General features: G+C 31.5%; 1 protein-coding gene across 3 annotated transcripts in view; it reads left to right on the top strand.

Annotated features, from left to right (window-relative positions):
- LOC115986859 (kinesin-like protein KIN-14Q) overlaps nt 1-14,445 on the top strand; it is a 94,263-nt gene that overhangs the window by 74,044 nt on the left and 5,774 nt on the right. The window contains exons 1-2 of one of the 3 annotated variants that reach the window (XM_031110210.1): nt 13,306-13,921; nt 14,018-14,086. In XM_031110210.1, coding sequence (XP_030966070.1) covers nt 13,810-13,921; nt 14,018-14,086 — 181 coding nt within the window. In that variant the 5' untranslated portion in view covers nt 13,306-13,809. Of the gene's footprint in view, nt 1-13,305; nt 13,922-14,017; nt 14,087-14,445 lie in introns of those variants that run through there. The other 2 variants (XM_031110212.1, XM_031110211.1) reach the window with 2 other exon arrangements.

The following is a 14,445-nucleotide window of genomic DNA, read 5'->3' as shown; positions in this document are numbered from 1 at the left end:
GCAAACCCTGAGGTTCTTTAGAATAAGATTCTTAGCCCCTAGTTGTGTTTTCAACAAACCATAAGAAATTTCCAGTCTTTCTTCTTTATGTTTGTCAACAATTCTGAAGTTTCTGCAACATAGCTAATCAGTTCAACTTTGGAGTCATTTGATTTAGCATCATGTAAATTTATGTAGTTTCTGGATGACAATTGTTGGGATATTGACCTCAGTTGATAGAATTAACAAGTTTTAAACCCAAGTTGTTAATTAGATTTATTATGAATAAGTCCACTAAAAACCCATGATCATGATGAGGAAAAAAAAAAAACGTGTACTGGGCTTTAGTGAGTTTTTTTTTTTTTTCTTCTTCTTCTTTTTAATCTTTAAACTTCACCGTTTACTTCTCTTCATCATCATCATAAGTTTTTTTTTCAAAATTGATTTTTTTTTTCTTTTGTGTTGAATTTTGGTTCCAAATAAGTTGTTCCAATAGTGATTTGTTCATAGAAGATGCTTTGGGTTTGTTACAAAGAGAAGATATATATTTTTCTAAAATTTCCCTTTCACAGTAGAATCTTCTCAAGTTATGTATAATGATTTTAGTAAATATGCATGCTATACATAGTATTTAAAATATATATTTTATCCACTTAAATTTTCAATTGTTTGTTATGGTTGATTAAGACTAAAGATAAATATAGGAAGTGAAAGCCATACATTAGAGGGATTATTAATTAACGTAAAATTATATGATTTTTTCTAGATTAATTTTTTAACCATTTTATTAAAGATTAAGGAGATGCATGATAGTGGATGATTTTATTCAATGAAAGATCAATTTCAATCGTAACTTTGATGGGAGATGCTAAATTCTTCATTAAAATATTTTGTACATCTTTATAGCAAAATAAATAATTTTTATATATTCATTTGAGTTTAGAAATATTATATTCTTTTTAATTTGATAATTTTTTATATATAATATATTCATAAAATTACAACTAACATATGAATGTATAATCCGACCCCTCCATGTGAAAATTCCTGGCTAGGGACTTGCATACGTTTTCAAACTTTAATTGTGTGTGTCTTGTGTCCACTGTTTATAACTCCAATCTACAAATACAAAATGACCTAACTTTTGTAGTTGTACTATGATTATGTAATGTATTATAAACCCGATTTAAAACACTATTGAATTTGGTGGGTCTAAAATTTATAGAAAGTCTAGTACGTGGTCAGGGACGAAGGCACGTTGTTGGGTGGAGAGGCCATGGCCCCCCCAAAAGTTCAAAATATTTCTATAATATAGTCTAAAACATTAGTTTGGGTCTTACAACTTAATTATTGGCCCCTCCAAAATATATTGGGTCCCCCCCCCCCCAAAGTATGGACTTTACATTTAAATAGTTTAAATCCCACCCAAATGTCACTTGGGTTTCTTATTTTTTTACTTTTGTCTAACCTATGTGAGAAAGTGTGAAAACGTGCACTATGCAACACCAATCTTTTTTTTTTTGTTTTTCTTCTTAATAGCCCATGCGGCAACAATTTTCTCTGGTAATGTTTGCAAGAACAAGAACCATCTTTGACATTGTGGAAATGACCACTTGACTCTTAATTTTCTCTTGTAAATCTTGGAAATAAGTTTAAATGCAGAATGACAGTCTGAGCAGACCCTGAGGTTCTTTAGAATAAGATTCTTGGCCCCTGGTTGTGTTTTCAACAAACCATAAGAAATTTCCAGTCTTTCTTCTTTATGTTCGTCAATGCTTCTGAAGTTTCTGCAACATAGCTAATCAGTTCAACTTTGGAGTCATTTGATTTAGGATCAAGTAAATTTATGTAGTTTCTGGATGAGAATTGTTGCGAAATTGACCTTGGTTGATAGAATTAACAAGTTTTAAACCCAAGTTGTTAGTTAGATTTATTATGAATAAGTCCACTGAAAACCCGTGATCATGATGAGGAAAAAAAAAAACGTGTACTGGGCTTTAGTGAGTTTTTCTTCTTCTTCTTCTTCTTTTTAATCTTTAAACTTCACCGTTTACTTCTCTTCATCATCATCATTATTTTTTTTTTTTTCAAAATTGATTTTTTTTCTTTTAGGTTGAATTTTGGTGCCAAATAAGTTGTTCCAATAGTGATTTGTTCATAGAAGATACTTTGGGTTTGTTGCAAAGGGAAGATATATATTTTTCTAAAATTTCCCTTTCACAGTTGAATCTTCTCAAGCTATGTATAATGATTTTAGTATATATGTATGCTATACATAGTATTAAAGATATATATTTTATCTGCTTAAATTTTCAATTGTTTTTTATGGTTGATTAAGACTAAAGATAAATATAGGAAGTGAAAGCCATACATTAGAGGATTATTAATTAACGTAAAATTATATGATTTTTTCTTGATTAATTTTTTAACCATTTTATTAAAGATTAAGGAGATGCATGATAATGGATGATTTTATTCAATGAAAGATCATTTTCAAGCATAACTTTGATGGGATGCTAAATTCTTCATTAAAATATTTTGTACATATTTATAGCAAAATAAATAATTTTTATATATTCATTTTAGTTTAGAAATATTATATCTTTTTTAATTTGATAATTATATATATATAATATATTTATAAAATAGCGGCTAACATATGAATGTATAATCCGGCCCCTCCATGTGAAAAATCCTGGCTACGCCCCTGTACGTGGTATTTTTTTTCTTCCATGCAAATTGATGAAAGATTTGAAAGCTTTTGCGGAAGCAATATAAAACAAAAATCATATTTTCATTTAAAGATCGTTGTACCACACAACCATAGATTCTAAATAGAACAAAATTGCGTACCTCTCTTAGCAACCCAAGCGTGTTGCCTCCCATGGTATTCACGTCTCTCTCTCTATTTCTTTTGAGTTTTCAGAAGACTGCAGTATCACACAGTATTTCTGATTGCCAACCACTAAATATGATATTATAAAATCTTATTTTATAGTAGACTTCTAAAACCCTAGAGGGAGATTGGACGTGGGATCCTTAGGGATCCTAATCTTCAGTTGTAGGATTTTATCAATAACCCTTTTGAACGTTATTGACTTATCTTGAAACACTTTCCAAAAATATTTCTTAATTTTCTCAACCATATTAAGAAAATATCTGAACTTCTACATATTGCAATAATGTCCATCAACACATTGCAATTGACCCCTGAAGATTAGAGAATTACAAATGAGGTCCCATTTCATACAATTTTATATCTATGTCCTTCCACCATACTATATTCCCACAAGCCACTAGGGCTTGATAAATATCATTGTCATGTCCCTAACTTATGTGACCCTTAATTTCTTGATTTCATAATTTCTATTGGACTCCAAAATATATTTAAAAAAACTCTTTAAATATATATATATATATATATACACAATATTATATATATGAAAAACACTTTTGAAAAATGTCATCGGCCGGTTTTGTTTTGAGTCCAACTTCAATATGAAAATCAACTGAATATACTATCTTCTTTAGAGACTGGTGGATTCATTGTTGAGCATTTATATATTTTACTCATTACACATGTAACCCAACGTGTCTGTATATAGCCTTTAAAATTGGCATCACCAATTGACATTGTCAAAGTTATGTGCATAATAAATAAATATATACAAACATGTTTGAAGACAATAGAAAAATTGTGATAAAACAACATTTTAACTAACAATGATCACTCCATACGGTGTCCTTGATCGGATCCAATTTAGTGTATGTACTTGTTACATTACACCCACTTGTTTGCTTAAAGTCACTACTTCAATGATGGAGTAAATCATCCTATCATATAACAGCACAACAGGTGTAGGCTTCAATAGTAATATTCTATTAATATCCACAGCCTAGAACAATTTAATAATATGTGAAAAATCATTGCTCCCTGTCTTTGGTTCATTAACCATTAACAAGATTTTTCCTACAGAGGTGACATCACATGCCACATTTAAACAATGAAATATACCTATAAAAGTTATGAATGTGAAAATAAAATTTTATTATCAAATAAAAATGCATAGTATTGTTTTTGAGGACACATAATTCTAACAAGATTGAGATGAAAGCAATGAACAAGAATGTGAAGGTAAAAGACTTCTCCGTTATGAAAAGAGAACTAAGAGAGTTAGTGAAACAAAAAGAGAAATAGAAACAGATAAGTAAGAGAAAATTTTATGAAAAAGAAAATCAATATCCGATTCATTGAAATAATTTATTTATATACAAGAGCTAGGACTAACTGCTCATCTTTGTTACCATTTTTCATAACATATTATTAACTGCCCTAACAACCATAACTAATAACTTAACAGCTTCCTTAACAGAAACGCAAGTGCTACAATTTGTTTTAGCTATTCTTTGTACAACGATAGGTCGTTTCCTCAGGACTTTAACACAGATGGTGTCAGAGCCAGATTTTACTTTAGAAGACAAGATTAAAATAAAAGACAAAAATAATTCCAAAAATATTAATATAAATAAAAACTAATTAACGAAATTAAGCAAGACTTGGTCAACATAGAAAATATACTGCAACGTAAGCTATAATTTTTTTTTTGGTATTTCCTGTTAGATTTAATATAATCATTTTTGTTGGATTGTACAATTTTTGTATTTTTAAATCATTTTTAAAATATCAATGTCGATTCCTTCTATTGTAGTTGTAGGGGGTGTTCTGTCCAACCATAAATCACCTACAACCACACATTCTTGAGCATGTACAACTATTCATTTCTTTATTAACAAAAGGAAGACCATTTGGAAAAAGGGAGCTCTCTCTCTCTCTCTCTCTCTCTCTCTCTCTTTTCATCCAGTCTCTCTTTACTCATCCGGCTCCCTTTGTTCGTACAACTCTCTTTCACAATTTGAACTTATTATTTCATGTTGTTCACTAACTTAGCCATCAAAGCCTCCACAATCAACCCCAAGGTTGGTCATGGAGAGATGAGTTTCTCTTTATTGGTATTTCAAGTTCATAGGTCCACGGTCACAACTCAATCCAAGGAGGAACTTAGTGTCATCCAATGCAATGCCGATCCTTATTTGTGCAGGGACTTAGATGGTGTCTAGCTTCATCCGAGCTTTCCTTCAATTAATAAATTTATTATAGGAAGATCAATTTCAATTTGGACCCACTACAATAGATCTTTTTTTAAAATAAACATAAAAAAATAAATAAAAAACCTAGAGTATATAGCATTGTAGAATTATTCATAAAAACAACAATATATAAAATTTGGCACATTTAGTTGAGATGTTTGGATAGTATTCCATTTTATAACTATTAGGCTACGTATATAGTACAAATAATAATTTTTTTTTCCTTGACTATTGTAGGAGAGTTCAAAATATTATCGATGAAAAAAAAAAAATTTAAAAGAATTAGATATGATGTTATTATTTTGCACACAAACATACGTACATACATATATACATTAAATAGCATTTAAATAAAAGGTGGGAAGAGAGTTAGGACGAGGTCCCCCCACAAAACCCTGAACTCCTAGCTCGACTCTTGAACATACTGTAGTGCGACTTGTGGCTTATAGAAGATTGTAACCAATGCAACTGGTAGCTTGCAAAATAGATGCCTAGCTCATCATATAATGGGATCAAGCCAGTTGTAGCTCGTCTCATAACTTGTTTAATTACACATCCCCCTCTTAAACGAAGATGGAAGAAATAAGCCCTAAGTTTGGATTGATGATCAAGAAAGCAAGGAAAAGGAAGTGCCTTGGTGAAGATATCAGGAAGCTAATCAGAGATTGAGATTAAACGAACTTGAAAATATTTCATAAGTACTCTTTCGAGAAAAAATATTTCCTAAGTGCTCTTTGTAATTAACCTGTATTAAATATAAACAAACTTAATTTCTTGATATTTTATTTCTCTTTTACCTCCAAAGAAAAAAAAAAAAAGAGTAGATATTTATCATAATCATTTTTTTAATTAATTTGAGGAAAAAGAAAGACATGACATAAAATTGATTTGGATAACATTTTTGCCACATGTTTAATGGTTCCAAGACCATAGCAATCAAAGAAAAAAACGTTCCAAGACTTCGAATTTTCCAAGTATTTGTAAATTCCAAACATCAATAACGAAAGACTTGGTGAAAGGTAAGTAGGATTAAAGTCTTCTAATGATGTCACGGTTGAAAGACTTTGGCATATTAATGGCTTAAAAAGAGGGGTGATATTATTTTCTGCAATACAATTTTAAGAGATAAAGTTATTAATTAAACTTTTCTCAAGTGTTATTCTGGATGACTCTATGCCTTCCCCCTAAGCCCCTTCCAACAATTAGTTATTAGGTTTAACAAATTGCACCATTTAATTTTGTTTAAAATTCAATTCGGTCTTTTAATTTCACTTTAGTTGTAGTATTAGTGATTTTTTTTTTTGCATTAAATTATCCAAAAAAAATTTCTACTATTATTTGGGAAAAAAAGTACATAAACCAAAAATCCAAATGGAGTTGGCGAGGCATCCTGTTACTACTTTTTATTTTTGATAAATAACCTTTCGAATTTCATGACTGTGGGTTCTCATTCTTGTTACAAATACTATGTGATATTCACTGCTTGGCTCTAGTATAAACCTTATCATTGTGAAATTAGATTTGCGTAATATTTAATAATCTTAAAATATGAATGAACGGATACTGCTATTTGGCTATGTTGGAAGACACGACTAACCTCTTTGCTTATTGCCTTCTGCTGTGATTCTACGTGTGGGATCAAAATACAGATAAGGTAAATGAGCATCACAGTTTATTTGTAAATTAGGGGGGAAATGATTTAGAAGGGGAGAACTATACTAGAAACCAAGTAAATAGAACTATAATAGACACAACTGAAACTGAAAAGGAAAATGAACAAGCTCTTTCTATTCTCTCGAGATGGACTAAGGTGGATGCAGTAATAACGCAGAAATTTTATTCAAAGGGGCCAAACTTTATATTAAAAAAAAAAAAATCTTAAGTTAAAAATTGTAATATAAATATCAAATAACAAATCACTACCTTATATATCGAATCAAAACTAATTAACGAATATATATTAAATTCTAAAGATGCAAGATGTAAACCTCACATAATATACATGAAAAAAATCTTGTACACGTCTCGCATATAAGAATTATGTATGGCTGAAATGTGAGCCCCACATATATTTTCTCCATATACTGTCATAAAAAAACAAAATAGGAAATTGTAACAAGCTCTAGCGAGTCTAGTCTCAACATATAAAATAATAGAAAATTTAAGTTTTCAAAACATTAAAATGCAAGTCATACTACAATACAATACACGTTTATTAAAACATTATACCATTTTAGCCATTTTTCAGTTCGGGTTTCCCATATACTCAAGGAACAAAAGAAACTTGCACTCTCAAACACAAAGAGAGACAAAGAGCAATTCGGGGTGGCGAACCGGAGAGTTGTGTGGGCCAACTATCGAGGACTCCAAGCTTTAAAGACTATGATGACGTAAGGGATTTTTTTTCCCTAACGAGATTTGGGGTTTATTTTTTTGGTAAACAGCAAAGATATATATTAAAAGGCCGGTTTGAGATGGGATGGCTCTTTAAATCAAAAAAATAATCGATAACATCAAAGTATATTGTCTCCTACATTTGCTGCTTTTTTTTTTTTTTTTTTTTGAGATTTTTGATTTGGGAATTCTAAAAGTTGTTAAAAATGGATTTATTATTTGAATTTGGAGGGGTTATGGGCTCAGGAATGGGCCAGATGTTTTGTTTTTCTCTTTGTATATATATATATATATATTTTGGCCTTTTTGAATCAATTATATAATTTTAGGGAATTCAAGTTTTTAGAGAGAATTAAAAAAATAATAGTATTCTCTCTCTCTTTCTCTCTCTCTCTCAAAATCCTAGGGGGGCAATAGAATATTTATAGCATATTTACAAATAATATAGCATTCTATTAGCATCTTTAATGGAAATTTTAAAAACTTAGGGCTGGCCCCTCCCTAGCTCCACTAGTGGGTGGATGATTATAGAATTGGATGACATTGCTCTCTCTCTCTCTCTCTCTCTCTCTCTCTCTCTCTCTCTCTCTCTCTCTCTCTCTCTCTCTCTCTCTCTCAAAAACAAAACCATTCCTTTCTTAAATGGGGAGGGTCCTATTTATACTAGTAGTGCCTTCCTCTCAATTAAAGGGGGAGGGGGCGGGGTGGGGATTGTGTGGTGGAGATTGGAAGATACTTGTTCCATCAAGGGTCTCCTCAACCTTTTAGGGGAATGAGTGAGCTATTGGGTGAGGAACACTATTCAAGAGGTCATTCAATAATAAATGCATCCTTTGGTAGGTGGGTACATTCATTTAAAGTAATTGTTTGCGAGATCTAGGTGCTACTTTCCCTAATTCGTCAATTGCACTATTTGTGAGACTTTAGATATCCATTAGTTTTTCCACGAATTGTTTGTACTTCATACCCTCAATGCTACCTTCCGTAATTCGTCGATTGTACTATCTGTGAGACTTTAGATATCCATTAGTTCTTCCACGATTTGTTTGTACCCTCGGTCATGAGCCAAGATCATGATATTCCTCGACCATGTGCCAATCTAGAATGAGGATTAATGCTAGGCTGTACTCTGTGGCCTAATGAGAGCTTTGACTTCATCCTTTCCCAATGCTCAGCTAGCCTTTCTCATAACTATCTTAGGCTAGACATAGGCCTCTCCTTTATTCCATTCCCTACAGGCATTGGGATCATGGGAATTTTGCAAATAGTCCAATGTCACTCCAACCCCTTACATTACCAAAAGAATTTTGTTTAATGAAAACACATTATTACTCATTAGTCAATGTAAAATAGCATAAGGGGTCGATTTTACACATCCAACTTTGTAGACATCTCATTTTGTACCCGTTAATAACCTTTGGTCTTCGACCCCAATGATGAGCTTGACATACATCAACCAACGGTAATTAAATAGTTTTCAATAGTTCGGAGGTAATCACAACTTAAAAGTGCTCAAATTTCTTTGAAAATGATGCTGAAAAATGACATTTTCTCACAATTTTGAACATTCCTTTTGATCTACAAATAATATTTGCGTGAGGTTTGTTTCATTGGAAATTAGACATCCTAGGTTTCAATTTTAATATAATTTTTGTATAATTTAGATTTAAAATAAGTGAATTATGACTGTTTTAAGTCAAGTCAACAATGTAGTCGAATTTAGGGTTCTACGCGCTCATGTTTGTAAGCATGCACACATATACTCAACTATGCAAGCGCATGGTGCATTCTAGAACCTTAGAAATTCAATTTTAAGGGCCCAAACCTTTATTCTTTGATGGGAGTCCAGCCCTTATATAAACCCTTAGGAATGTCCAAAACCCTTTAAAAGGCCTCGAAAACCCTACTTTACACATATAAATACTCACCTTATGTCTCTAATCCAAACCCTAGCTAGAGATAGTTTATTTTTTGCCTCCATGTTTTTTAAAACCCTAGTTCAACTTTCTAAACACCCATGCAACCACCAAAGCACGTTTTTTATAGACTCAATACCTTATTTTAGCAATCTCTTAAGGCAAAAACTTGTTTTCAAAGTTATTTTCTAAATCTTTTTCAAAACTAATCTTTTTCTTGAGTTGTAATTATCTTGTTCTATTGTTTTCTCTAATTCTCTTGTTTTATCAATATAATCTCAGTATTGTAGGCACTGAGGGGTTAGTTAAATAACCTCAAACTTGTGATCCTAAGCAAGGTGAGTATTCTTTCCACAAACTCCTTCTTTACTTAATATGATTCACATGAGTTCTTGCTATAGTTTCTTTAAATTGTTATATTTGATTTGTTTGATATTTTTAATTTTTTTTATATGTATTAATCTGATTTTGGGCTGATTATAATCTGTTTTGTAGTTTTTGTTTTATTATTTTAGTTTTACGTAAGTTTGACACGATTGTCTATTTGACGTTAGTTTAGTTTACTAGTTGATTTATTTCATGGTTATTTGTTTATGTTGATGCTTTGTTTTATTTAGGGTTTCAAACATGTTCATTTGATTTATGTGTTAATCTTCTGTAATTGTTTCAATCTGTAAAAATGAGATTTTATGCAATTTTTGTTTTAACGATGCATGTGCAAGGTTTCGACCATGTTTACGCATAGTTGAGTATATGTACGCACTCCAAACCCACATTAGGGCAAATTTCTTGTTTTTATTTAATGAATTGTTTTTTGACATGTTGTTTGATTCTGTTTGACTCTATTTTAGGTTAATTAATTATGTTTAATTGTTTTTCATGTTTGTTTTAGTCATTTTGCCATAATATGTTTTATTCAATATCTTTCCTTGCATGTTTGTTTTGATGTTAGTTTTTCTTTTTAATATAATCTATTTAATTGTGGTTTTATTTTATTTTTTTCTTTATATGTTATGATGTAATCTTTGACATGTTGTGTGCATTATTTTATTAAGTGCATGATGTATGTTTAGGGTTAGGGTTAGAGATTTTGGCTCTTTTAATAGTTTCTTTATCTAAATATGGTCTATCAACATATAATGGAGGCCAGTCCACAAGCCAGGCGGTCTTAGGTACCTAACACCTTTCGAAACCATACCCGAACTCCAAACCCATAATTTGGTATGTAGCCCTATGTATGTAAGGGGCCCAAAAGGCCCAATTTGGTTCATAGACCTAAACCAAGTGGCGACTCCTAAATTTCCGCCTCCCTTTCCATTCAGCTGAGGTGTACTTCCCATGGGGGACATGAACCACGCGTGAGTAGTGCGAGACAGTGCGCTCACAAACTCTAAAAATCACTTATATTAGTTAAGCTAAAATTGTGAAAGTTTGGATTGCTAATACTTGATATAGTATAAGGCTATTGTAGCTATGTAAATAGATAAAGAAATAATAAAAAATAAGAGAGAGAATTATATTTGATTTGGGACAATAATAAAAAAAATTAATAAAGAAATAATATTCTAATGAAACGTAGTGTAAAATAGATAATTTGTTGTGGAGTGTTTTGAAAAGTTATTGTGTAAAATAGAGAAAGTATGTTCTTATACTAAAATAAACAGAAATTTTTTCACAGGCTGATGAGAATGCTCTAGTCCCTAAAGTTTACCTAATGAGTGCTATTGGTCCATAAAATTTCAAATAAGCACTATTGATCCATGAAGTTTAAAAAATGAGCTTTGTTGGTCTCTTCGTTAACTTCCATTTGTTTTCTTGCCTATTGCAATTTTTTTATTTTATTAAAAAAATACACGCAAGCATCAACCCACAATCTGAATTACCAAACTATTTTTACAGATTAGACTTATTGCAATCCCTAAAAAACCCAAATCCGAACTAGAACCTCCACATTAGCCTCCACAAAAATATCAACTATGAAGCCACAACCACCATAAACTTCATCGCAAAATCTGAATCTCATTACCGAATTCCACAACTCTTGACAAAAGCCATATCAACCCCATGATGATCCTCAACAAGCAACATAAAAAATTCATATCTATATAAAATAATGGATTGGCTTCAAAAGCCCTGAAATTCTCCTTAGCTTCATTGTTATCGAAGAATGGATCTACTTCATCATTTAGACCCATAGCATTAATTAAAAATTGTAAAATAGTTTTTAAAGTTGTAGAATAGTTTGTAATTATAGCATTACTCAAAAAAAAAAAAGTGTTACGTCAACAACATTTTTACAATACTTTCACAACAAATCTTAGGTGGTAAGTTGTTACTAATTTTAATTTGAAGCCACCACTAGAATTACTTTTTTGCCCACTAATAACAACTTTCCACTTAAAAATTGTTGAAAAATATCATGAACAATACATTTCCATAAATAAATAAATGCCACATTACTTAAAAATTGACATATCATTATTTCATTAAATACTTGGACAAGAAAACTAATGGAAGTTAAAAGAGGAACAAATAACGTTCATTTTTTAAAGTTTAGAGACCAACTAGCCTCATCACATGCGCAAAGCGCATGCTATGAGGATTTTTTTTTTTTTTTAGTGCCATAATAAAAAATTTAAAAAGTATGCAGAATGACTGACTTTTCGAACAAAGTTTCACTTATCCAATGACCAAGAACATTACAAAAATTTATCAAAAGTAAAACTTTTACACTTTGCATTTCTTTACTTTTTTTTTTTTTTCTTTTTTGACAAACGAGGATATCTTGACCTCTTCGAGAATCTGACCATTCCCTCGAATGTATACAGTCCTCCCATCCCACACACACCAAGTTATTACAGGAAAGAATCTCAAAGGAGTGATCCCAAAATGTTGGCGAGAGAAATATCATAACGCATTAGGAACCACTAAGATAAACCCTTGGGGTTTACACTCTACATTTCTAACAAATGAGACCTAGGTGTTTTGGTATTCACACGAGTACCACTTGATATGGCTGAACCTTTTGCTATTGAAGAGATGTGTTGGATGCATTGGCTTGGTGAAAGTCTCTCAATAGTCGTACCTCTTCCTCTAATAATTGAGAAAGTTAGTTTTGAATGCTGTCATAGATGAAAAGGTTGAGGGTGTTCCATATGTAACGGTGTGAATGCTTTTTGGAGTATATTTTTGGTTAGAGAAAAAAAGTCATCTACCATTTTCTAGGCAATGAACAAATTACAAACTAACTAACAGAATTATTCTCAAAAAATAAATAAATAAATAAATAAATAATAAATAAATGAAAAGACCTTTAAATGAATTATGGAATGTAGCATCTAATTAAACAAATCACCCAAAATTCCAAGAACCCTTGCTTTTCTCTCGCGTTTTTGGAGAAACATTAGGAAAGAAAAATAGACCAATTTCATTATCATTTTGTTGAAACCAAAAAAGTAGAGATAGAGAGAAAGTACCCAATTGATCTTGTATTAAGGTTGAAATCCAAAAAAAAATCAGTGATTTAATGTAAAGAAAATCACTAAAATAAAAAATGAAACTACATAGTTTTAAAGTCATTAACAGAACATTTCTGGCAGAGGCTAATAGGGGGACTGAATTAAATAAAATTGAAACTAATAGGACTAAATTAAACCAAAGCAAAGTTAGAAGACATAATTGAATTTTAAATAAAGTTAGAAAGTGTAATTTGTAATTTATCCTTTTTTTTTCCTCTTTCAATAATTCAATAGCTGGAGTTTCAAAAAAAAAAAACAATAGCTGGGATGGATGGATTTAAACCTTAAAGATGTTCATTTTTGGTTGAAATCATTAGATTGTGCCAGATTGTCAATTGAACTATGAGACTTTTGTTCTATTCTAAGATCAATCATGTCATCATGTGCGGTAGAGTGGGATTGTGGCACATGGGTCATATATAGTGCCTCATGAGTCATGAAACAAAATTTTCCTGCTTGTATTAAAGCTTGGGCTAATGAATTCGGGGACCATTTTTCAAGTCCAATGTCCCTCTCCATGGCCAAAAAGTTGTTTCAGCCCAAAAAGGAAAAGGACTCCTATTTTCCTTTTTGGGCCCCATTAACATTATGCACTTTCAAATTTCAAAATGGCAACGGTCATCTATTCCAAATAACTCAGATTCATCCTCAAAACGAAATCAACGGCATCCCAAAAGCAAGTAACCAATACTTTCCCTTTTTACTCTCCCTCTGTAGAGATTCAAAAGCATTTGAGTTCTTTCTTTCTCTCTCTTGTATTTTTCTATCTTTCTTTTTTCAAAAACCCAACTCAACTCTTGTTATCGCTCTCATTCAAAAAACAGTCATAAATACATTTTTAAGTTTTAACAACAATGGAGGAGGATGGTAATCAATGGCATGACCCACTTCTTCTTACCGACGTTTCTTGGCAAAACCAAAGCTCCAGTTCTCACTCTCACTCTCACTCACCCTGTCACTCTCACTGTAAGTTTTTTCAATTTCACTTTTCTCTCTCCTCACAAATCTTTTCATGCAAATTCTCTCACTTCTTAATCCCCCTCTCTTTCATTTCTTTTACAGACAATTCGCCTCCTTTGCCCAGCTATCATATGCAAACTTCTACTATGGCTGATCAAGATCCATATGAGGGTAATGTGGCTAAGATCTTTGTACTTATTTGACTCATTTTTCTTTGCTTTCTCTGCAAAACCATGCTTTAGAATTGTGTAATGGGTCAATTTCAAAAGTAAAGCTTGGATGCTATAAGTAGGCCAAAAAATCCAATGACCCATTTGACAATTTTGTGGCTAAGATCTTTGTACCTGTTCTTCTACTCATTTTTCTTTGCTTTCTTTCCAAAATCGAGCTTCAGAATTGTGTAAAATGCTAATCACGATAGTGGTTCAATTTCAAAATTAAAGCTTGGATGCTAATTAGTAGGGGAAAATTCCTATGACCCAGTTGATAATTATGTGGCTAAGATCTTTGTACCTATTCTTCTACTCATT

The sequence above is a fragment of the Quercus lobata genome, chromosome 4 (genome assembly GCF_001633185.2).
Source record: "Quercus lobata isolate SW786 chromosome 4, ValleyOak3.0 Primary Assembly, whole genome shotgun sequence".
Taxonomy (NCBI): Eukaryota; Viridiplantae; Streptophyta; class Magnoliopsida; order Fagales; family Fagaceae; genus Quercus; species Quercus lobata.
The sequence above is the reverse complement of the archived record's forward strand: the minus strand, read 5'-3'. Positions and strand labels throughout refer to the sequence as shown.